This window comes from Micromonas pusilla (assembly GCF_000151265.4).
Source record: "Micromonas pusilla CCMP1545 genomic scaffold MICPUCscaffold_18, whole genome shotgun sequence".
NCBI lineage: Eukaryota > Viridiplantae > Chlorophyta > Mamiellophyceae > Mamiellales > Mamiellaceae > Micromonas > Micromonas pusilla.
Window position 1 is genome coordinate 83699 of NW_003315899.1, and position 21463 is coordinate 105161.

The 21463-nt window shown below is 65.2% G+C and overlaps 9 protein-coding genes across 9 annotated transcripts; 3 read left to right on the forward strand and 6 right to left on the reverse strand.

Annotated features, from left to right (window-relative positions):
- Positions 1–155: 155 nt before the first annotated feature.
- Positions 156–3109, forward strand: MICPUCDRAFT_49280 (uncharacterized protein; the record flags this gene model as incomplete). Its single annotated transcript, XM_003064607.1, has 4 exons — positions 156–485; positions 645–724; positions 951–2071; positions 2233–3109. Exons 1-4 carry the CDS (start codon positions 374–376, stop codon positions 3107–3109), a joined length of 2190 nt encoding a protein of 729 aa, XP_003064653.1. The 5' UTR covers positions 156–373.
- Positions 3110–3569: 460 nt separating this feature from the next.
- MICPUCDRAFT_49281 (uncharacterized protein) lies at positions 3570–5030 on the reverse strand. Its single transcript, XM_003064728.1, has 3 exons — positions 4687–5030; positions 4386–4498; positions 3570–4170 (listed from the first exon to the last, which is right to left on the reverse strand). The coding sequence occupies exons 2-3, from the start codon at positions 4449–4451 to the stop codon at positions 3607–3609; spliced, it is 630 nt and encodes a 209-aa protein (XP_003064774.1). The 5' UTR covers positions 4452–4498; positions 4687–5030; the 3' UTR covers positions 3570–3606.
- Positions 5031–5844: 814 nt separating this feature from the next.
- Positions 5845–9476, forward strand: MICPUCDRAFT_43598 (uncharacterized protein; the record flags this gene model as incomplete). The annotated part of the gene is made up of 7 exons (XM_003064608.1): positions 5845–6103; positions 6360–6431; positions 6611–7116; positions 7183–7610; positions 7751–7979; positions 8579–8968; positions 9114–9476. 7 exons carry the CDS (start codon positions 5845–5847, stop codon positions 9474–9476), a joined length of 2247 nt encoding a protein of 748 aa, XP_003064654.1.
- Positions 9477–10007: 531 nt separating this feature from the next.
- MICPUCDRAFT_46063 (uncharacterized protein) lies at positions 10008–11024 on the forward strand (the record flags this gene model as incomplete). Its single annotated transcript, XM_003064609.1, has 2 exons — positions 10008–10490; positions 10687–11024. 2 exons carry the CDS (start codon positions 10008–10010, stop codon positions 10837–10839), a joined length of 636 nt encoding a protein of 211 aa, XP_003064655.1. The 3' UTR covers positions 10840–11024.
- Positions 11025–11210: 186 nt separating this feature from the next.
- Positions 11211–12067, reverse strand: MICPUCDRAFT_54583 (uncharacterized protein; the record flags this gene model as incomplete). Its single annotated transcript, XM_003064729.1, has 2 exons — positions 11211–11470; positions 11815–12067. The coding sequence occupies 2 exons, from the start codon at positions 12065–12067 to the stop codon at positions 11211–11213; spliced, it is 513 nt and encodes a 170-aa protein (XP_003064775.1).
- Positions 12068–12187: 120 nt separating this feature from the next.
- GSK3 (glycogen synthase kinase 3) lies at positions 12188–14563 on the reverse strand. The gene is made up of 4 exons (XM_003064730.1): positions 14464–14563; positions 14014–14158; positions 13020–13760; positions 12188–12846 (listed from the first exon to the last, which is right to left on the reverse strand). The coding sequence occupies exons 2-4, from the start codon at positions 14089–14091 to the stop codon at positions 12448–12450; spliced, it is 1218 nt and encodes a 405-aa protein (XP_003064776.1). The 5' UTR covers positions 14092–14158; positions 14464–14563; the 3' UTR covers positions 12188–12447.
- A 614-nt stretch (positions 14564–15177) lies between these two features.
- On the reverse strand, positions 15178–16861 carry MICPUCDRAFT_54586 (uncharacterized protein; the record flags this gene model as incomplete). The annotated part of the gene is made up of 4 exons (XM_003064731.1): positions 15178–15369; positions 15554–16138; positions 16200–16481; positions 16700–16861. The coding sequence occupies 4 exons, from the start codon at positions 16859–16861 to the stop codon at positions 15178–15180; spliced, it is 1221 nt and encodes a 406-aa protein (XP_003064777.1).
- A 90-nt stretch (positions 16862–16951) lies between these two features.
- MICPUCDRAFT_54587 (uncharacterized protein) lies at positions 16952–17833 on the reverse strand (the record flags this gene model as incomplete). The annotated part of the gene is made up of 1 exon (XM_003064732.1): positions 16952–17833. The coding sequence occupies one exon, from the start codon at positions 17831–17833 to the stop codon at positions 16952–16954; it is 882 nt and encodes a 293-aa protein (XP_003064778.1).
- Positions 17834–18477: 644 nt separating this feature from the next.
- On the reverse strand, positions 18478–21391 carry MICPUCDRAFT_54588 (uncharacterized protein; the record flags this gene model as incomplete). The annotated part of the gene is made up of 3 exons (XM_003064733.1): positions 18478–19372; positions 19580–19947; positions 20120–21391. The coding sequence occupies 3 exons, from the start codon at positions 21389–21391 to the stop codon at positions 18478–18480; spliced, it is 2535 nt and encodes an 844-aa protein (XP_003064779.1).
- Positions 21392–21463: the final 72 nt, after the last annotated feature.

The window sequence follows — 21463 nt, forward strand, 5'->3', positions numbered from 1 at the left end:
CCGTGGTTTCAACACTTGATCGCGTCCCCTTTCAACCGACCGATGAACTTTTTTCGTTCGCCCCGATGAAATAAATCGCGCGCATCGAACGGCGCGTCGCGAGCGTCCGGTCGCGTCGCCGTCGACGAAGCCGCCTCCGACCACAACTCTCATCGGCGAGGAACCGTCGTCGTCGTCGTCGTCGTCGTCGTCGTCGTCGTCGTCGTCGTCGTCGTCGCGTCGTCGAGCGGGACGACCGGAAGCGAGCGGCGGCGGGAGGCGGAGCGCAGCGCCGCGCGCGTCGGGGTTCGATCGATCGACCCACCCGACCCGTCCATCGCTCCTCCTCTTCCTTTGAACGACCGAGCGCGATATCGCGCGAGCGGACGTCGCCATGGAGGAGTGGGCGCAGCGCGCGGAGGGCTCGGGGGGCGTCGGGAACCTCGCGAGGAAGGTGGTCAAGCCCGCGAGCGCGGGGAGGAAGCTCACGATCAAGCCGTTCAAAGGTGCGAGCGCGCGCGCGAGCGTCGTCGTCCCCGTCGGTCAGATCGCGCGACGGGCGCGCCGCGCGCGTCTTTCCCTCCCTCCCTCCCAACGTCATCGTCCCGCCGTTGGGTCCCCGCTCCCTCCTCACCGCCGTTCCCCCGCGCCCGCCGCCGCCGCAGAGAAACCCAAGCTCCCGGCGGACTTCGAGGCCAAGGCGTGGGACGCGCTCAGCGGCGCGATCGACGCGATACACGCCAAGGCGCGTCCTCGGAGCATCATCACACATATTTACACTGGTCCCCATACGACCGCGTTCGCGTCGTGAACTTCATTCCTTGAGGACTTTCTCATCTCCCGGCGTTCGTCTCTCTCCGCCGCCCGCCCACCCCACGGTGGTTTCAATCCCCGACCCTATGACGCCTTTCGACTCCACCACTGACGCCTTTCAACTACTCCAACCCTTTCGACCCCCGCCGGACCCGCAGCGCGCCGTCGCCGCGTCGTTCGAGGAACTCTACCGCCGCGTCGAGGACGCGTGCTCGCACAAGCTCGCCGATTCGCTCTATCAAAAGCTCCGCGCCGCGATGAAAGCGCGCGCGATCGCGCAGTTGAAAGCGCTGCGATCGCGGTCGTGCCCGGACCCGATCGCGTTCCTCTCGCGCGTGGACGAGTGCTGGAGCGATCACTGCGCTTCGACGCTCACGACGCGGTCTATATTTTTGTACCTGGACCGAGCGTACTGCGCGAAGACGCCCGGGGTGAAGGGCGTGTGGGACCTCGGGCTGATGCTGTTTCGCGCGTCGCTCGTCGGCGGCGACGAAGAGGGCGGTGGGGGTGGGGGTGTTGGTAACGCTTCGAATTCAGGCGTTACCGTTGTCGAAGAGGACGTCGGCGAGATCGTGCGGAAGACGACCAGGGGGTTGCTGGCGTCGATACAGAGAGAACGCGACGGCGAAGCGGTGGACCGCGCGCGGATCAAACGACTCACCGCCGCGCTCGTCAACCTCGGGCTCTACGCCGACCACTTCGAGCGCGCGTTCCTGGACCACTCCGCGGCGTACTACCGCGCCGAGGGCACGCGCGCGGCGCAAAGCTCCGACGCCGCGGGTTTTTTGACGCACTGCGAGGCGCGACTGGCGGAGGAGGAGGACAGGGCGTCGACGTATTTGGACGCGTCGACGCGACGGACGCTGACGCGGTGCGTCGAGCAGAACCTCGTCGAGACGCACGTCATCGGCGTGTTAGACAAAGGCTTCGACGCGCTCTGCGCGGAGAACAGGATCGAGGACTTGCGGCGGCTCCACGCGCTGTGCGCGCGCGTGGACAAGGTGGACAAGCTGCGCGACGCGTTCGCGGCGAGGGCGAAGCGCGTCGGCGCGGCGATCGTGCAGGACGAAGAGAACGATAAGGACATGGTGCAGAATTTGCTCGACGTGAAGGAGTCGTTGGAGCGGATCGTGTCCGACGCGTTTGGCGGCAGCCTCGAGCTCTTCTCGAACGCGCTCAAGGAGGCGTTCGAGTCGTTCGTGAACTCGCGTCGGAACCGACCCGCGGAGCTCATCGCTAAGTACGTAGACGGTAAGCTTCGCGCGGGTTCCAAGTCTGGGTACGTCGACGAGGAAGAGATGGAGCGCACCCTAGACGCGGTGCTCACGTTGTTCAGGTGCGTTCTATACAAACGTTTTTCACCCTTCGCCCGGTTTCAACATTTGATCGCGTCCCCTTTCAACTGACCGGTGAACTTGTTTTGTACGGAATCGCCCTCAGGCACATCCAAGGCAAGGACGTGTTCGAGGCGTTCTACAAGAAGGACCTCGCGAAGCGTCTTCTGCTCTCGAAGAGCGCCTCCGTGGACGCGGAGAAGAGCATGATCAGCCGTCTGAAGGCGGAGTGCGGGTCGCAGTTCACGACGAAGCTCGAGGGGATGTTCAAAGACGTGGAGACGTCGCGAGACATCATGCGCGGGTTCGCGGCGGATGAAAAGATCGCGAAAGAACTCCCCGAAAACGTCGACGTGTTCGTCCACGTCCTCACCGCGGGGTACTGGCCGACGTACGCCCCGTGCGAGGTGAAGCTCCCGCGCGAGCTCGACCACCTCCAGCGCGTGTTCAGCGAGTATTACCTCAGCAAGCACGGCGGGCGCAGGTTGGTGTGGCAAAATGCGCTCGGGCACGTCTTGCTTCGCGCGGAGTTTCCAAAGTGCGGCGTTAAAGAGCTCGCGGTGTCGCTGTTTCAGGCGGTGGTTCTCATGCTCTTCAACGACGCGGAGACGATGTCGTTCGAGGAGCTTAAGGACGCGACCGGGATCGAAGACAAGGAGCTGCGGCGGACGTTGCAATCGCTCGCGTGCGGGAAAGCGAACCAACGCGTGCTGAGCAAAACCCCGAAGGGCAAGGATGTCGACGACGGAGACGTCTTCGCCGTCAACGACGACTTCAACGAGCGGCTGACGAGGATAAAGGTGAACTCGATACAGATGAAGGAGACGAAGGAGGACAACGACGCGACGAACGAGCGCGTGTTCCAGGACCGGCAGTATCAGATCGACGCGGCCATCGTGCGCGTGATGAAGACGAGGAAGACGTTGTCGCATCAGGCGCGTTCTGGTTACACTGGTCCCCATACGACCGCGTCGGCGTGGTGAACGCCGATCCTTAAAGACTTTCTCTCCCGGCGATTCTCTCCGCCCAGGGTCCCTCGCTTTCAATCCCCGCCCTCGACGCCTTTCAACTCCACCTGACGCCTTTCAACTCCACCCCGACGTTCGCTCGTACGGAACGACCATCAGCTGCTCGTCGGCGAACTCTTCAACCAGATCAAGTTCCCGGCCAAGCCGGCGGATCTGAAGAAACGGATCGAGTCGCTCATCGACCGAGAGTACTTGGAGCGCGACCGCGGGAACGCGCAGGTGTACAACTACCTCGCGTGAGCGAGCGAGCGCGGGCGGGCGGGCGGCGCGCGAGTTGGAGCGGAGCGCTCTTCTTCTTTCTTTTCGTATAAGATAGTCTATGAGATAGTAGGCCCGCTGTGACCGTCGGGAACAACAGACGGACGCGTCCGAGAGAGAGAGCGCGCGCGCCGCGCGACGACAGACGGATAGATGGATGGATAGATGGATCTTACTTCTCGCTTAATTCTCCCTCAGTTCGCGCCGCCGGTGACCGTGAACGTCGCCCGCGGCGGCGAAAGCGCTTGGGCGCCGTTCGGACCCCGCCCCGGCGATCGCATCGCCGCCGCCGCCGCGCCCGTCGGCGCCCCTCCTCCCCTCCAATTATTTCCATTATAATTTCCATTTCCTCCTCCGACCCACCGCATCCCGTCCGCGTCCGCGTCGGGCAGACCCATCGCGACGAACCATCCGGACATGAACGTGATCCCCGTCGTCGCGATCGAGATGGCGTTCAGGAGCACCTCCATCTCCAGTATGTACGTCTGCTGGACCATGTAGTACACGTGCATGTAAATAACGATCGGCGTGATCAAGAGGCTTCGGTACACGAGCTTCTTGCTCAGCGCGGCGTTGCCCTGCCCCATCAGCGTCAGCCGCAGCCACTCCACGACGATGTACATAAACAGGTACGAGAACTCCAGGCCCCAGTAGTTGTGTCCGACGTTTGGGTACGGCAACGCGTTGCCCTTGTAGATCATGATGAGCGCGGCGGTCCAAAAGTAGACGACGTCCCACATAGCGGCGAAGTAGAGGTACTGAGGTGTCGTCGTTTGATTGGTGGGCGACGTGGCGGGAAGTTATGTGATTGGTTAGTTATTTGATGACGTGGATGTTCGACGTTTCATTGGACGACAGAGAGCGACGGAGAGAGAGAGACGCCGGGAGAGAAAGTCAAGTCCTTCTTAAGGATCGGCGCGCGCCGCGCCGACGCGGTCGTATGGGGATCAGTCTGGTGTGAGATGGGACGCGCCTGCGCGAGCGACACGGACGTGATGAGCGGTCGCTTGTTCAGCCGCGCGTAGGCGGCGTCCCCCATCGCGCTCGAGCGCGCTTCCGCGGCGGCGCGGCGGTTGAACAGCGCGCCTAGGGTCGTTCCATACGAAGCGATGGCGGGGTGAGGTTCAAAGGCGTCAGTTGAAGTTGAAAGGCGTCGAGGTGTGTCGGGATTGAAAGCGTGGTGTGGGCGGAGAGATGCGCCGGGATAAGTCCTTAAGGAACGGCGTTCACCACGCGAACGCGGTCGTATGGGGACCAGTGTGAAGAGAACGCGCCTACGAACCCCCGCGGCGTTCGCGGCGAGTCGGCGCCCGCCGCGGACGTCCCGCCGGCTTCGCTCCCGCCGCCGCCGTCGTTCGACGCGGACGGCGGCGCGCGGGCGCCGCCAAAGCCGAACCTGAACCTCGACCCGCCGCCGCTGCTTCCCGCGTGCGACAACGCCGGGATGTCGTGCCCGGTGAGTTTGAACACGGGCGCGGGGCCGCCCGCGTTGTTTTCCGTTCGCGTCGTAGTAGCCGGAGCATCGTTACCAAGCCCTCTCGCGTCGGCTCCCGCTCTTCGCGGGCCGCGGACCGCGACGTCGCCGTAGCCGGTGTTCCCGCCGAAGCGTCGCGATCGCGCGGCCGCGTCCGCGTTCTGCGTCGACGCCTGCGCCTGCGCCGCCGCGCGCGGATCGTTCGCGTTCGCGTTCGCGTTCGCGTCGTAGTCGCGCTCGTCGCGGCGGACGCCGAAGCGGAACCCGCCGCGCGGACCGCCTCCGAAGCCTCCTCCGGCGCCGCCGCCGCCGAAGCCGGCGGTACGCGGCGGCGACGACGGCTGCTGCGGCCCCCCGACGTTGAAGCGGTTCACCTCCGCGGGGCGAGATCCCGCGGGCGCGAACGGCGCGGGCGCGTTTCTGTTTCGATTCGCCCCGAACGTCGACATCGAACGACGACGACGACGACGACGACGCGACGGCGGCGGCGACGCGCTTAAGACGCGATGGGTTTAGGGCGCGTCTTCTTTCGACGCGATGGATGCGCGTGCGCGTTCGTTGCGTCCGCGAGAGGAGGAGGAGGAGGACGACGACGACGACGACGGCGGCGCGCGCGTGCGATGTGCGCGTCCGTCCGTTGACGACGAACGAAAAAAAGTTCGTTCGAAGGCAACAACGAACCGATCGATTCGCGACGAGACCCCAACGGCTCTGCCGAGGGTGCGATCTGATCGACGCCGGTCGATCGGTCGCCGCGGTGAAATTGAGCCCGGCGGGAGGGTCGGGCTCGATTTTTCACCGACCAACCTTTCACGCGCGGTTTCAATAATTTCGCGACTGATGACTCTAAAACCGACGACCGCCGATCGCGCTCGGCGCGAGCGTCGCGTCGATGAGATGAGACTTGCTGAGATTTCGCTCCTCGTCAGTCCCGCTCGCGCGACTTCGCCGCCGCACGATGTCCGGATGGGACGAGGGCAACGTGTACTTCACGGACAGCGGCCTCGCGGGCGACGGCGACGCGCCGGGCGGCGGCGGCGGCGGAGACGCGCTCGGAGTCACCCCCGGGCAGGCGAGGCGGAAGTTTGCCGACTTTTTTCGAAACTTCAGGGGCGAGCCCACGGCGGACTACCCGGACGGGCGGCTGACGTATCGCGACGCGCTGGATCAGGCGATGCCGCCGCAGGAGCTCACGGTGCTCATGGACGACGTCATAGGTGCGCGCGACGCGTTTCGGTTTCGTCGCGGGGAGTCGGTGTCTCGTGTCTCGTGAAAGCGCGACGATCGGACGGCGTCCCCGATCGATCGATCGATCGATGCGTCGGACCGCGTACGACGCGCAACGATCGCAAACTTTCTCCCGTGCGTGGTGTCTCTCTCTCCGCTCTCTCCTCCGCGCGCGTTCTGTTCTGGTCGGCTGACCCGCCTCGCGCGCCTCCCTCCCACTTCCCCCTCCCGCTTCTCTTCTCGCAGCGCACGACCCCGAGCTCGCGAAGGAACTCCGCGCGCGCCCGGACACGTACGTCCCCGTCCTCGAGGCTGCAGGTGCGTTCTGGTTACACTGGTCCCCATACGACCGCGTTCGCGTGGTGGACGCCGATCCTTAAGGACTTTGCCCGGCGCATCGCTCCGCCCAGGGTCCATCGCTTTCAATCCCGACACACCTCGACGCCTTTCAACTCCGCTTCTGACGCCTTTGAACTCCACCCCGACGTTCGCCGCAGCCGTGGATGTCGTGGAGTCGCTCCGCAACGAGTCCGCGATCAATCCGCAAAACGATCCCAACTCCACCGCCGTGGTCGCCGGCGTCGGCGGCGCGGCGGCGCACTTCGCGGATCACGTCGAGATCCAGGTGCACCTCCTGAGTCACGAGAACCCGCGGCCGCTGCGGTCGCTGAGCAGCAAGGACGTCTCGAAGATGGTGTACGTTCCGGGCATCGTGATCACGACTTCGAGGGCGAAATCGAAAGCAACGCGGCTGTGCATTCAGTGTAAGACGTGCCGGAACACGAAGCACATCGCGTTGGGGGGCGGGTACGCCGGCACGGTGGTCCCGCGGTTCTGCGACGGCGCGGGCGGCGGCGGCGGCGGCGCGGGCGGCGGCGGCGGCGACGGCGCGATCGGCGACGGCGGAGGCTGCGGGATCGACCCTTTCATCGTCCTGCCGGATAAGTCGAAGTTCATGGACCAACAGACGATGAAACTGCAGGCGCGTCCCATCTATCTCAACGTTCGACCCTATGACGCCTTTCGACTCCACCCCTGACGCCTTTCAACGCATTTCAACGACCCGCAGGAGAACCCGGAGGACGTCCCCGCCGGGGAGATGCCGCGGCACCTCCTCATCGTCGTCGAGCGCAACCTCGTGCAGTCGATAACCCCGGGCACGAGGGTGAAGGTCATGGGGACGTACTCGTTGGGGCCGTCGGGGGGCAAGGGCGCGAAAGAACGCGGCGGCGGCGGCGGCGTGTCCATCTCGCAGCCGTACCTGAAAGTGGTAGGGCTGGCGCAGGAGAGCGAGGGCGCGCGCGGGAACGCGCACTTCACGGACGCGGAGCACACGGAGTTCAAGGCGTTCGCGGCGCGGCCGTTCAAGGAGGTCATCAAAGACATCCGCAGCCGCATCGCGCCGGCGATTTTCGGATCCGACGACGTCAAAGCCGCCGTCGCGAGTCTGCTCTTCTCCGGCGCGAGAAAGACGACGAGAGACGGCGCGAGGCTGAGGTACGTCGCGCACCACGCGTCATTCACCCGCCCGTCCATCGGTTTGTTTCAACATTCATTTGATCGCGTGGGTCCGTGGGTGGGTCCCTTTCTTTCAACTAACTGATGACCGATGAACGCACCACTTTTTTTCATCGCAGGGGCGACGTGAACGTCCTCCTCATGGGCGACCCGTCCACGGCCAAGTCGCAGTTTCTGAAGTTTGTGGAAAAGACCGCGCCGATATGCGTGTACACCTCCGGCAAGGGTTCCTCCGCCGCGGGTCTCACCGCGTCCGTGATCAGAGGCGGCGACGGCGAGTTTTACCTCGAAGGCGGCGCGATGGTGTTGGCAGACGGAGGGTGCGTGTGCATCGACGAGTTCGATAAGGTGCGTTCGTATTTACACTGGTCCCCATACGATGGCGTTCGCGTGGTGAACGCCGAACCTTAAGGACTTTTGCCGTCGTCTCTCTCCGCCCACCCCTCGCTTTCAATCCCCGACATCGACGCCTTTCAACTCCACCTGACGCCTATGAACTCCACCCCGACGTTCGCTTGTATGGAACGACCCTAAGATGCGCGACGAGGACAGAGTCGCGATTCACGAAGCCATGGAGCAGCAGACGATCTCGATCGCGAAAGCGGGGATCACGACGGTGTTGAACTCGAGGACCGCGGTGCTGGCGGCCGCGAACCCTCCGTCGGTGCGCTCGCGCTCGCGCTCGCGTCAGTCGGTCCCTCCTTTTCGGGAGATCTCTTCTCGTCTTTTTTCGGTCGGTCGGTGACGAATGCTGTTTAGCAATCGAAGTTTGCAGTGTCACCCGAGCCTCGGCTCTGACGACGCGCTAAACGAGTGAACATCCGAGGCCGGCCGCGCGTTCTTTCCTTTCCTTTCCTTTCCTTCGACGAACGAACGAACGCTTTTCTCACGTCCGTCCGTCGACGCCATCCCCTTCGATCCATCCTCCGACGAAATCAAAAAAACAGGGCCGCTACGACGACCTGAAGACCGCGCAGGAGAACATCGACCTCCAGACGACGATTCTCTCGCGCTTCGACCTCATCTTCATCGTCCGCGACGAGCGCTTATACGAGCGCGACTTGCAGATCGCGGATCACGTTCTGTCCATGCACGCGAGCGCCGGCGACGACCGCTCGCTCGTCCTCGCCGGCGGCGGATCCGCGCTAAACCCGGAGCAAGAGCGCGAGCAGAAATTTCTGAAGCGGTACATCGAGTACTGCCGGTCGCAGTGCTCGCCTCGCATCGTCCCTCGAAGCGCGAAGATGCTGGAGGACCAGTACGTGAAATACCGGCAGGAGATGCGCGAGCGGGCGAAGAAGGGCGGCGCGCCCGCGGTGCCCATCACCGTCCGACAGGTTCGTTTCGTTTCGTTCGTTTCGTTTCGTTTCGTTCGTAACTGTCGACCACATGATATGCCACGTCATCGTATCTGATCACGCGCTGACCAATCAAATCGTATCGCTGACCAATCAAATCGTATCCCTCCGTCGTCCGACGCAGCTCGAGGCGATCACGCGCGTGAGCGAATCCCTCGCGAAGATGTGCCTCCAACCGCACGTCACGGAGGAGCACGTCCAGGAAGCTCTGAGGCTGTTCGAAGTGTCCACGATCGACGCCGCGCGAAGCGGCGTCGCGGAGATGGTCGTGCTCACGCCGGAGCAGCGCGAAGAGCTCACTCGCGTGGAGACGATGATCAAACAAAAGCTCGCCATCGGCGCCACGGCGAGTAAGCGTCACCTCGTCGAGGACCTCTCCCGGCTGGGCGTGAACGAGTGGGCGGTGATGCGCGCGCTCATGGTGATGGCGCAGCGGGGGGAAGTCACCGAGCGCGCGGAGGGACGGCGCGTCACGCGGGTGCATTAGAGAGACCCTCGCGGGAGGAGAGAGGACTCGACGACGAATGAACGAAAATAGTTTCTTCGCGTGAAAGTACAACTACGTGTAGTACGGAAATACGAGTACGATGCTGCACGGAAGTTCTGACTGTTTCGTCGCGCGCGACCGTTCCAGCCAACCGGCGCTCGGCTGGCGCTCGGATCTGATCTCGTGATCCGCTTTTCCGAGCCGAAACGCGCGACCGGACGCGCTCCCTCCGCCTCCGCCGCACTCACGCGCGCGCGCTTCACCGCACCGCACGCACCCCTCCTCGCATCGTCGCATCCTTTACGAACGATGGCGTCGTTCACGATCGCCGCGTCCGCGCCCTGCGCCGCCGCCGCCGCCGCGCGCGGCATCTCGTCCAAGCGCGCGATCGCGCGATCGTCCGCCGCGCTGACGACGCGCGCGAAAGGATCCCGCGGGGTCCTCCTTCGCCGCAAGGCCAACTTGGCGATTCACGCGGACCTCGAGCCGGACAACATCTCCGTCCTCGTCGCCGGCGGCAGCGGCGTTGCCATGGACGTCGTCCGCCAGCTCAAGGACGCGGGCACGTGGGTCACGGTGTTGCAGCGCAAGAACGACGACCGCGCGGAGATCGAAAAGATGGGCGCGTTCCTAAGCAAGGGCGACGCGCTCGTCGATAAGGACGTGAAGAAGGCGTACGACATGGTCGAGGAGTACGACGCGGTCGTGTCCACGATCGGTGGCACCCCCGCGGACGCCACCGCGGACAGCGTGGGGAACATCAACCTCATCGAGGCGTGCGTGAAGAAGGGGGAGGAGCAAGGACGCATGCCCAAGTTTGTTCTCGTGACGTCCATTGGCACCGGAGACTCGCAGGGCGCGCCGCCGCCGCAGGTGTACGAGGCCCTCAAGCCGGTCCTCCTCGAGAAGGTCAAGGCGGAGGACCGATTGAAGGAGCTCGCGAAGGAGAAGGGTTTGCCGTTTTGCATCGTCAGACCGGGCGGGCTGAAGTCTGAGCCCGCGACAGGCACGGGGGTTCTCACGGAGGCGCGTCCATATTTTCTCACACTGGTTCCCATACGACCGCGTCGGCGATGTGAACGCCGATCCTTAAGGACTTTGCCCGGCGCATCTCTCCGTCGCTCTCGTCCAATGAAACATCCACGTCATCAAATAACTAACCAATCACATCACTTCCCGCCACATCACCCACCAATCAAACGACCCTCAGGACACGAGCGTGTGCGGCGCGGTCAACCGCGCGGACGTCGCGTCGCTCGTCGTGAAGTGCGTGTTGAAGGATAAGGCGAACGGGAAGGTGTTGAGCGCGGTCGATTCCGAGCAGCTGTTCGACCAGCCCGCGTTCGAGGTGTTCGAGCTGTGATGTGATGATCGACGGGGCGGACGGACGATGGTTTGACGCGTCTGATCGTCATCGCGTTGAGATTATTCATTCATTCATTTTAACGACGTTCGTTCGGACGTGATTCGACGGAGTTTTGAAGAAAGAGGAGGACGGCGAACGAGCGCGCGATCGATATCATTTTAATACGCACACGTCGCGTTCGTTACGAAGGCGTCTTCGTCGTCTCGTCGGTCTCTTTCGTGCTCGTTATTTAGGTTGACATTATTATACTCGCGCTTGCGCGCTTCTCGTCTAAAACACATTCAGAAGGACGTCGAAAACCGCCCGGAGCGTCGTTTTTCGCCCCTCTCGTCCGCGCGCCCCTCTCGTCCGCCCGCGCCCATCGCTCATCACGGAATCCGCACGAGCTCCCCAGGCTGCAGGTAGTGCGGCCTCGACGCGAGCTCCGGGTTCATGCGCTCCAGCGCGTCCGGGTCGATCCCCCGGTTCACCGCGATCCGGTACAGGCAGTCGCCCTCCTGAGGGTCGAGGGTCCACACGAGCGATGATGTCGGGGTGAGGTTCAAAGGCGTCAGATGGCGTTGAAAGGCGTCGAGGTGTGTCGGGATTGAACGCGAGGGATGGGCGCAGAGATAAGCCGGGAAACGTCCTTAAGGATCGGCGTTCACCACGCGATCGCGGTCGTATGGGGACCAGTGTGTAGAACGCGCCTTTATCTGGTAGCTGCCCTTGGAGCCGGCGACGGATCGACTGACGTCGATCGGACGCGCGCCGACGACGTTAGCGACGCGAGGCTTGGGCGCGACGCCGTTGCGCTGGTCGCGCTCGATCTTCGCCTGGGGTGGGGGCGGGGCGGAGGAGGATCAGAGGCGAACGAAGCGACGACTGACGCGGCCGGCGCGGAGGGTACTGAGCGGGGGGTGGGCGGAGAGAGACGACGGCAAAAGTTCTTAAGGATCGGCGTTCACCACGCGAACGCTGTCGTATGGGGACCAGTGCGAGGGACGGGCCGACGCGTCGAATCGAATCGAACGCGAACGAATGAATGAAGGCGCGCGGCGTCGCGCACCAGAATCGCGACCGCGACGACCGCGCCGCCCGCCATGAGCGTCCGGAGCAGGCTCCCGAAGAGCGTCGGGCCGTCCTCGCTGTACTCGCTGTACTCGCTCTCGCTCCGCGGACCGCGACGAGGCGTCGTGCGATCGCCGCGGTAGTCGCGCCCGCGCGAGGGGGGGGTCCGCGGCATGTCAAGTGTCCGCAGCCGGGGCACGGCTGCCAGACGTGCAATCCGAAATCCGAGCTGTGGATTCGGTCGGGCGACAGCTAAGTCGTTCTATACAAACGTGTTTCACCCATCGCCCGGTTTCAACATTTGATCGCGTCTCCTTTCAACTGACCGATGAACTATTTTTGAATGTAATGGCCCTAAACAGCGACACGACGCGTTGTCGGCGGTGATGATAGCGTGGGGATACTATTATAAAAACGCCGCCGCGGCGCGCGTCATCGATCCCCCTCTCGATCCCAATCCCAATCCCATTCTAGTAGGTCGCCTAGTCAAGCCGGTGAAGCGTTTGTTATAAGTTTTGAATCTCTTCCTCCTCCTCCTCCGTCGATCGAAACAAATCAATCTTTCCCTCCACCGCCACCACCTCCCCCTCCCACGCCGCCGCCGCCAACCCCGCCCGCCACGTGCGGCGGCAATAGCTTCCTCACCATCTCCGGCGTGCACGTCGCGAGCTCCTCGGCGGAGAAGTCGAACAGCGGAGGGAGAGGTCCGCCGTTGGGCAGCCTCGTCGCCGGGTCCCTCAGCTCGTCGAAATACGCGTGGCAGCACGCCTCCAGCCCGGTGTAACGCGTCTCCGGGGCGTACGCGAGCAGGTGAGAGATGAGGTCCAGGGCTTCCGGGGGCAGCCTCTTGTGGAACACCTTGCTCCACGGGTGCGCTTTGATCTGCGGAAACTTAAACTCGGTGTAGTTGGGATTCATCGCGTGAATCTCCTCGCGCGTCGGCGTTCCCAACACCTTGAGCGTCACGCGGTCGGGGTGGAGTTGAAAGGCGTCAGGTGGAGTTGAAAGGCGTCGAGGGCGGGGATTGAAAGCGGGGGGTGGGCGGAGAGATGCGCCGGGCAAAGTCCTTAAGGATCGGCGTTCACCACGCGAACGCGGTCGTATGGGAACCAGTGTATAGAACGCACCTTGATGATCTCCACGAGCTGGTCCACGCCGCTCTCACCGGGGAAGAGAGGCGTCCCGAGGAGGAGCTCCGCCATGACGCACCCCAAGGACCAGATGTCGATCGCGGTGGTGTAATCCGTCGCGCCGAAGATGAGCTCGGGGGCGCGGTAATACCGCGAACAAATGTAGGAGATGTTGGGCTCCGTGCGGACGAGAATCTTCGCGCTGCCGAAATCGCACAGCTTCAACACGTGCGTCTCGCCGTCCACGAGCAAGTTCTGCGGCTTGATGTCTCGGTGACACACGCCGCCGCTGTGAATGTTCGCCAGCGCTCGAGCCATCTGATACGTGTACAACTTCACGTACAACCCGGGCATGCGCTGCGCCGCCTTTATGTACTGCTTGGACAGCCTGTACACCGTGTCCGGTACGTACTCCAACACGAGGTTCAGGTACACCTCCTCCTTCTCGTTCGTGCTGTAGTAGCAGTGCTTCAGCGCGACGACGTTGGGGTGGTCCAAGACTTTCATGATCTGCAGCTCGCGGTTTTTAAACCGCTTGTCTTGTAGGACTTTTTTGATGGCGACGCATTCTCCCGTCTCGACGCACGCGGCTTGGAAAACGACTCCAAAGGAGCCGTTACCGACGACGCGCTTCGTCTCGTACGAGATCGTCCGGCCGTCCGACGCGCCCGGGCGGCCGGTCGTCACGACGTGCCCCGCCTCGTTCGGGTCGCCCTCGATGCGCAGCGCTTCGTACGCCTGTCGTACGCGGGGGGCGTCGATCGGTCAGTCGGCGGCGACGCGGCGCGGCGCGACGCGCGGTCGTGGGAACGCGCGCGTGGGCGGGCGACGACGCGGGGGAGGTCCCGGCCGAGTCCAGCGACTCGGACGCACGCGGCCGACGCGCGGAATCGCGCGTCGCGCGTCCGTCCGTCCGTCTCAAAACGGAAGAGGAGGAGAAGGGCCGCGTGCGCGCAGTAGTACGCATGCCTACAGTAGTAAGTACGCTCACCTCGTCTCTTCGCTCGCTGTCCTCGCTCCGGTCGCGAAGGTTCAGCGCCTTGATGTCCGCCGCCGCCTTGTCCGCCATGGTGTGAGAATTCTAACGCGACCACTTCCCGCGCTCGCGACGCCGTGCGCGCGTATCGCGGGGCAAACTGCGGAGACGACGCGGGGATGCGGGAAATGCGCGGTGAGCGCGAGCGACGACGACGACGACGACGCGGTTAACGGTTCGAATTGCTCTCCGGAGACGCGCGCGAATGGACGCCACGGACGCTCGCGACGCCGTCGAGCGCGTCGCGGTTGATCCCGCGCGCGCGCACGCGACGCGCGCGCGCTCCGCGGCGACGACGACGGCGCGCGAGCGACGCGACGAGGCGTCCGCGACCGGCGACGGGGACGCGGCGAAAAGCGAGAGATGGCGGCAATTCCGCGGCGTCGACGTCGACGCGCGACGCACCTCTCGCGCTCCCGCGGCGTATCCTCCGAGCGCTGCGTGCGTCGCGCTGACGCGTGCGCGTGCGTGCGCTTCAACCCCGGACGCGGTCGCGGTCGCGCGCCGGTCGGAAGTGCCTCCGCGCCGTCGCTCCCGCGCGCCAATGTCAGCACCGGACGAGAACGCCGTTTTCAGACGCGCGGAAAATTAATTTCGTCGCTCGGAATTCTCGGTTCGGCGCGAGGGTTCAAAGGCAGGCGCTCGGTTTGAGACCGATCGAAACCGATCGACCGATCGAAACCGATCGACGCCCGCCGCGGTCAACTCGTTCCTTTCACCCGTCGCCGTCGCGTCTAAAAATGAGCACGCGAGGCGACAAGTTACACTTCGTTCGGTCTTACAGTAGTACACGTACACGCGCGCCGTCCCCCCGTCGTTCGTCGCCCCGCGCCGCTCTCTTCCCTCCCACCCCCGTCGTCACGTCGTCGTCGCGCGCCGCGCGTCACGCGCTCGACCGCTCGTTCATCACTCCGTCACCCCCGAGGCGCCGCGCGGGATGTCGTCGAGGTCGCCGAGCGAGTCCCACACCTCCGCCTCCCACCCCCACGCCCACCCCTCGCGCTCCCACGGCTCCATCCCGGTGGCGTCGTTCAGCGTATTCGCGAGGAGGTCGACGCGGTCCTGTTTGTCGTGCGCGACGTGATCGGCGGGAGAGGTGGCGGGAAGTGATGTGATTGGTCAGCGGGCGGCGGCGTCGACTCGGCGCGACGCGGACCGACGGAGAGGGACGAGGACGACGCGCGACCGACCGACGTATTCGTACGGGTGGCGGTCTAGTCCGCCGCTTGCCTTGAGCCCGACGGTGATCTCGCACGGGCCCTCCTGCTCCCACGGCTGTCCGTCCACGTGCATCGGCATCGGACGGTCCACCTGGAGTTGAAAGGCGTCAGGTGGAGTTGAAAGGCGTCAGAAGCGGAGTTGAAAGGCGTCGAGGTGTGTCGGGATTGAAAGCGAGGGACCCTGGGCGGAGAGATGCGACGGGAAATGTCCTTAAGGATCGGCGTGCACCACGCGAACGGGGTCGTATGGGGACCAGTGTGGTAATAGAACGCACCTTGAGAGTCACGCGCTTCGCCTGGCACAGACGCGCGGGGGTCGAGACGCCGAGGTTGAGCTGCCCGAGGTGCAACGCGCCGCGGACGACGACGACGTCGAGTCGGCCGTCGTCCGCGGCGGAGTCGCCAAACTCCCCGTGGTGGCGCTGCTGCTGCTGCTTCTTCTGACGTGGCGATATGTTATTGGTGGTTGGGAGGACGTCGCCGCCCGCCGACGCGTCCTTCTCTCCTCCGTCCGCGTCTGGCCCCATAACCATTCCTCCTCCGTCGCCCCGCAGCCCGCGCCACCACTCCTCCCACCATCCCCCCTCGGAAGCGCCCTCGCCCAACCGAAACCGCGGCCCGCGTTCCCACATCTTCACCCCTCCCGCGTACGAGTTGATGTTGAGGAGAATGACCCCTTCCGCGTCCCTCGGCAACGCGATCTCCTCGCCGTCCGCGACGAGGGTCACCTGAGGCGAGAGTTGAAAGGCGTCAGAAGCGGAGTTGAAAGGCGTCGAGGGCGGGCGCGTCGGGATTGAAAGCGAAGCGAGGGGTGGGGTGGGCGGAGAGAAACATGTGTACGCCGGGGTTAAAAGAAAGTCCTCAAGGAACGGCGTTCACGACGCCGACGGGGTCGTACTGTATGGGGACCAGTCTACCAACCTTGCGGTGGAGGTCGCCGCAGCTGCGCGTGAGGACGTCCTCCGCGCCCAAGACGCCGTAGAGCAGTTTGTTCGTGAGCGCGCTGACGAATAGAAACGGGCTGTGGTCTCGAAGCCTCGAGAACCGCAGCGCCGCGGCGGCGTCGACGCCGATGCCGAGGTAGTTGTGGAAGATGACCTCGCCGCTCGGTTTCCCGTCCGCGTCGCCGTTCGCGTTGACGCTCGGCTCGTACGACGCCTCTCTGCTCGCGCACGCCGCCTTGTGCGCGACGAGCGGCGAGAACTGAGGGTCGAGGGTCCATACGAGTGATGATATCGGGGTGGAGTTGAAAGGCGTCAGAAGCGGAGTTGAAAGGCGTCGCGCGAGGTGTGTCGGGATTGAAAGCGGGGGGTGATGGGCGGAGAGAAACACGCGCCGGGAAGAAAAGAAAATCCTTAAGGAACGGCGTTCACCACGCCGACGCGGTCGTATGGGGACCAGTGTGAGATGACAGAACGCACCTCGCTCTCCTCCGGCGTGAATCCGAACACCGCGCCCGCGTCGCGCGACCCGAAGAGCGGGCCCGCCGGGTTCCCCTTCTCCAACTCGCAGAACGGCCCCTTCGCGATCGTGTCGATGGTGACGCCCCAACGATCGAGCCGGGACGGCGTCGCGTCGCGCATCGCACCGGAGAGGTTTCTCACGAGCGCGTCGTGGTACTGAGGTGTCGTCGTTTGATTGGCGGGCGACGTGGGGGGAAGTGATGTGATTGGTTAGTTATGTGATGACCCGTGTGGAAGTTTCATTGGACGGGGTCGTACGGGGATCAGATGTCTCATCGACGGAGAACGCGCCTGGTCGCCCCATCCGAAGACGCGCGCGAGGTCGTTCCCGGTCCCGAGGGGAACGATCCCGACGTGCGGCTTGGCGGCGGCGTCGATCTCGCCGTCGCGCACGAGTTCCTCGAGCGCTTGCAGGACCCACGCGACGGTGCCGTCGCCGCCGCACGCCAAGACGCGAATCTCGTCGTTCTCCGCGTCCCTCTCCACGTTTTCGTCATTCTCATCATCATTCTCATCGTCGTTCTCGTCTTCGCGCCCGGTTCGCCTCCTCTTCTCCGCGGCGTCGCGTCCGCACCAGCGCGTCAGCGCGTCCTTCGGTCCCGCCACGTCATCCGCCGCGAGGTCGACGACCTCCACGCACGTCAGCTCGCCCACCTCCGCGCGCTCGCGCAAGATGGCGCGGACGCGATCCCCCTTCCGACCCCCGCTCTTGCCGTTGACGAAGACGAGGAGGCGCGCGCGCTGCCGCCGCGACGCCGACGACGCGGACGCGGACGCGGCGTCGTCGAGCCGCCGCGCGGACGTCGCGTCGTCGGCAGCCTCGATCGCGGAAACCCTCCCGGAGAATCGGTCGTCGCCGTGACCACCGCGACATCCGCGCCGCCGCCACCGCGCGGCGGCAGATCTCGTCGCGCTCGGCGCGACGAGGCCGCGGGCGCGGTGTTGGTGTCGTGACGAGGGCGACGACGAGGACGCGCGCGCGGGCATGGGGCGGATCGCGCGCATTCGCCCCTCTGCGCCGCCGCGGACGATCGCGGCGAGGCGGTGGACGGCGCATCGCGCGCTCGGCGCGGCGCGCGGCGCGGACGACATCGCTGTGATGGAGCGCGTCGGTCGCCTCGCGGCTGCGCGGGGGGCGATGACGCGCGCGCGTCGCGAAAAGCGCACGCAAAAGGCGGGAAGGTGCCGTGATGCAGAAAGAATCTCGGCGCCGCGTAGTACGCGCGAAAACTACTTCCTCACCACGAAACGCATACGACGGACGAGCGGGGGAAACGAGGAAATGAATCCCGCGGACGGATTCGCGCAAGGCGCGGGAGAATCCAGATCGATCTTCTTTTTCTTTTACAAATCGAGTCGCCGCCGCGGCGTCTCGTCTCGCGTCCATCCGTACCTCCACGTCGCTCCTAACTCGCGGGCGGCAACCCCGCGGCGAGCCGTCCAATCTCGTTCTCGCCGCCGCTCTCTCCCCCTCGAGCGTCCGCGCCGCGGTCGCGGTCGCCGCGCCCGCCTCCCTCGGACGCGCCTCTCTCGCCGGCGCCTCTCTCGCCGGCGTTGAGATTCGCGCGACCCGCGCTGAAATCGTTCCATCGTTCAAAGCGATGATGTCGGGGTGGAGTTCATAGGCGTCAGTGGCGGATTTGAAAGGCGTCGCGGTGTGTGTGTCGAGATTGAAACCGTGGGACCCTGGGCGGAGAGATGCGCCGCCGGGAAGAGAAGTCCTTAAGGATCGGCGTTCACCGCGCCGACGCGGTCGTACGGGAACCAGTGTGATGATGGATGAGAACGCGCCTGAAGTCATTCTCCAGCGCCCCCGTCTCAGCGAGCGCGTCGCGCATCGCCGTCAGCTCCCTCGCCTTGTTCACCATGCCGTTATCCTGGCACGCCCTAACGAGCAGCATGAACGTGATCTCCGTGGGTAAGATCCCGTCCTCGCTCTGCATGGCGTCGAACGTCGACAGACTCTCCTCGAGCCGATCCGCGCGGACCAACGCGCCGAGCAACGCGTTGTACACGGCGGCGTTCCTCGCCGCGCCCCACTTATTCCGCATCTGATCGACCAGCGCCTTGGCCTCCATCCATCGCCCTTGGCTCCCCAAGCAGTGCACGTACGCCCCGCACACGACCGTGTTCGGGGGTATCTTTGACGCGAGCATCAACGTCCAGATCTCGTCCGCTTCCTCGTGCTTCCCCCCTCGCTCCGCCGCGGAGACGAGATGCGTAAACGTGTACGAATCCGGCCTGAGGTGCGCGGCTTTCAGCTCCGCCAAAACAGCCGCCGCGCCGTCCCAGTCGCCGTTGCGCGCGTACCCCCCCAAGAGGCAGTTGTACGAGAACGTCGTCACGACGATCCGCGAGTCGCCGCCGCGCATGCGATCGAACTGCGCGCGCGCGTGCGCCATGTCCCCCGCGCGGCCCGCGACGGCGATGACGCTGTGATACAACTGCGAGTCGAACTCGACGTCGTAAACGTCGGAGAGCCGCTTCGCGATCGCGTTCGCCTCTCTCCACTGTCGCGCCGCGTCGAACGCCGTGAGCATCATCCCCGCGCACATCGCGTTCGGGGCGACGCCCTCCTCGTCGCGCATCGCGCGAAACACCTCCGCGGCTTCCTCCCACCGCGCGTTGTCTCTGAGGGTCGAGGGTCCGTACAAAGCGATGATGTCGGGGTGGAGTTCAAAGGCGTCAGAAGCGGAGTCGAAAGGCGTCGAGGTGTGTCGGGATTGAAACCGAGGTGTGATGGGCGGAGAGATGCGCCGGGGGATAATAAAGTCCTTAAGGATCGGCGTTCACCACGCAAACGGGGTCGTATGGGGACCAGTGTGAGATAGAACGCACCTGAGCACGGTGAGCATCGCGGTGTAGACGTACAGCGACCGCGGCTCGCCGGCTTCGCGCATGTCTCGCCACACCTGGAACGCGGCGGGCCAGTTCTCGCACCTCCCGAGCGCGATGATCGCCGCGCTGCCAACCTCGGAGTTGATCATCTCGTCCCCGTCGCGGTCTCGGTATGGTCGGTCTCTCGTTCCGCCGCTCGCGCCTGACCCGTGAATCTGAGCGAATCGGTACAAAGCGCCGCGCCAGGCTTTCGTGATGACCTTGGCGTGTCGCTTCTCGCTCGCGGCGCCGAAGAGCGAGACGAGCGTGTGCCGGTTCGGCGCGAAGTTCTTCATGACGCTCTTCCCTTTCCCGCCGTTAGGGTCGTTCTATACAAGCGAAAGTCGGGGTGGAGTTGAAAGGCGTCAGTTGGAGTTGAAAGGCGCCGAGGGCGGGTATTGAAAGGGAGGGGTGGGCGGAGAGATGCGCCGGGCAAAATCCTTAAGGATCGGCGTCCACATCGCCAACGCGGTCGTATGGGGACCAGTGTATAGAACGCACCTTAGCGTTCTCACCGCTTCGATTCTTTTTAGTCGTGCCTTGCATCGTCATCCAGAGATACAACGCGTGCGCGCGTTCAAAGTCGCCGCGTTCGCCGAGCTCTTTGATGGCGAAGTTCAACGTCGGGGCCGAAAATTTCACGGGGGACCCCCCGGGCATCGTCACCGCCTCGTCCACGGACTCGAACGCGCTCGTCCGCGACGCGGTCTCGGCCTCTTCCTCCGCCCTCGCGGCGTCCCACAGCGTGGGCGCCGCCGCGCCGGGGTAGTACGCGAAGTCCCCGAGGGAGTCGTGATCACTCGCCGCGACGTGATTGTGATCACTCGTCACATTCGCCCCGGACGCCCCCTCTCTTCCGTTACTCACTCCTCCTGAGGATAGCGCGATGTCGTTCACGCTCGCGCTCGGGAGCGCCTCCAGGGCCTGGACGATCCGCTCGCCCGCGCGCATTTTGGGGGCGCCGCCGCCGCCGGATCGATCCCCGCCGCCGCCGCCAGTTCGATCCCCGCCGAGCCCGGCGCCGGGCTGCTTGCGACGCTGTTGCGGTTGCTGCCCCGGGGACGACGTGTGCGCGTTGCTCCGCCATGTCGGCCGTTCATCCGGCGCCGGGGACCTCACGGACCTTTCGCCGCCGCCCTGCTTCTCCTTCTCTCTCTTCTCCCGCGCGGCGCGTTTCGACGCGTGCCGCCAGTCGACGTTCCCCCCCGGCCGCGTCGGTTCGCCGAGCCTCGGGCGATTATACCGCGGCTGCCTCTTAGACGACGGCCTGAGCTTCGGCGCCGCGCGCGCGCGTCCTCCTCCGCCTCCGCCGGCGGCGTCGCCCGCGTCGCCGCCCGCCGCTCGACGCGTCGACGCGTACCGCCGCCTCGCTTCTTCGGCCGAACGCGGCGCGCCGTGAGCGCCCGACGACGACGACGACGACGCGATGTCGTCGTCGTCGTCGTCGTCGCCCCGATTCGCGTACCGCCGCGCCGCGGCGACCCTCCGCGCGGTCGCTCTCTCCGCGCCCGCGCTCAGCGCCGCGGCGGCCGCCGCCGCGCGGTCCTTCTCCGGCGTCGTCGCCTCGCCGCCGCCGCCGCTCCCCGACGCGGACGCCGCCGCCGCGCGGACGGACGACCACGACCACGACCACGATGGCAAACGCGACGGACGGACCACCGCCGCCGCCGCGCGAGACGACGACGACGCCGTCGTCCGCGCGCGCGGGCGCGACGCCGCCGCCGCGACGCGCGACGCCGCGGCCGCGGGCGTCATCGCGGCGAAGGACGACATCGCGTCGCGCGTCCGCGTCGCGCGCGTCGGGCGTCCTTCGCGCGCGCCTCCGGGCGGCGGCGCGGTGCCCTC